Source organism: Mus pahari, chromosome 22, assembly GCF_900095145.1.
Source record: "Mus pahari chromosome 22, PAHARI_EIJ_v1.1, whole genome shotgun sequence".
Classification (NCBI taxonomy): Eukaryota; Metazoa; Chordata; class Mammalia; order Rodentia; family Muridae; genus Mus; species Mus pahari.
Window position 1 is genome coordinate 39,801,211 of NC_034611.1, and position 1,404 is coordinate 39,802,614.

The 1,404-nt window shown below is 48.7% G+C and overlaps 1 protein-coding gene across 1 annotated transcript in view; it reads right to left on the bottom strand.

Annotated features, from left to right (window-relative positions):
* Positions 1-269: 269 nt before the first annotated feature.
* Pm20d2 (peptidase M20 domain containing 2) overlaps positions 270-1,404 on the bottom strand; it is a 17,019-nt gene continuing 15,884 nt past the window's right edge. The window contains exon 7 of the mRNA XM_021222446.2: positions 270-896. Within this exon, the coding sequence (XP_021078105.1) occupies positions 742-896 (155 nt within the window). The 3' untranslated portion in view covers positions 270-741. The remainder of the gene's footprint in view (positions 897-1,404) is intronic.

The window sequence follows — 1,404 nt, forward strand, 5'->3', positions numbered from 1 at the left end:
GACACTGGAGAACAGAACACACCCAGCCTGTACTCTGGCCAACTCCTGGAACACAACACACAACACCCTACCCTGCTGGAGAGGCTCAACTGTGCCTTTCTGCCATTTTTCCTGTTACTGTCCACCGTTCCTATGCCACTTCTTAGAGTAATTACATTTAAGTAAAGATCTCTCTCTCTCTCTCTCTCTCTCTCTCTCTCTCTCTCTCTCTCTCTCTCTCTCTCTCTCTGTGTGTGTGTGTGTGTGCCTCCACTCCTCCTCGCCCCCTCTCTTAAGTGTTAAAAGTAAAGCTAACTCTTCGTACTAGAGACTCTAGGAGTGTCCTACAAGCATTTGTTTATTATAAGTTTTTCTTTAGACCCAAACAGATACAGTTAAGACTTAAAACAAATCCCCCCCCCCCGCGCTCAATTTAAACTGCTGAGAAGACATTCCATACTCTGAACCACAGAGCTCATGAGTGTTCCTTCTGAAACTTGTGGGACTTGTAACACGATACAACAGATCCACTTACAAAACATTACCGAATGTTACAGGATCAGGTATCATCTGGCTTAATAGATGGTATTACACACCAGTGCCTGAAGTATCACAAACTCCACTAAGTCTAGATGTGAGTTAGTGTTTTTTTTTTTGCTCTATCCTGTCCTCAGTTACCCATGCCCTCTTTTCACTGGAAAACATGAGAGGTAAAAAGCAAACAAAACTTGGCGTTTCCTGGGCCGCCCCTAGGGTTTCCTTCTATGCTGATGTATTTAAAAGCTGCTCTTCTTGAAGTTTACATTTAAACTCCTTTCTGATTCCTTCCAGCAACGCAGGCTTAAAGATGACGTCGAGTGCAGTCATTGCCAGAGCCTTGGCTGTACGAAGCGTGTACAACTGGGCCACTTGTGATCCTGGAAGGTGAAGAAAACAAATCGAAATACCCCTCTCTAGATTAAAGTACATTTATTAGTTCCTCAGGTTACCTCTAAGTATCTAAACTGCCTCTCCACCCTCTGAGCACAACACAGTGTTTTCTCAGGAGAGCAGGCTAACGAGCAACAGAGAACCCCGGGTACCCACAGCTTGCAGAGAGAGAACCCTGGGTACCCACGGCTGGCAGAGAACTCCAGGTACCCACAGCTGGCAGAGAGAGAACCCCAGGTACCCACAGCTGGCAGAGAACCCTAGGTACCCACAGCTGGCAGAGAACCCTAGGTAGCCACAGCTGGCAGAGAGAGAACCCCAGGTACCCACAGCTGGCAGAGAACCCGGGTACCCACAGCTGGCAGAGAGAGAGCCCCGGGTACCCAGCTGGCAGAGAGAAAACCCCAGGTACCCACAGCTGGCAGAGAACCCCAGGTACCCACAACTGGCAGAGAGAGAACCCTGGGTACCCACGGCTGGCAGAGAGAGAACCCC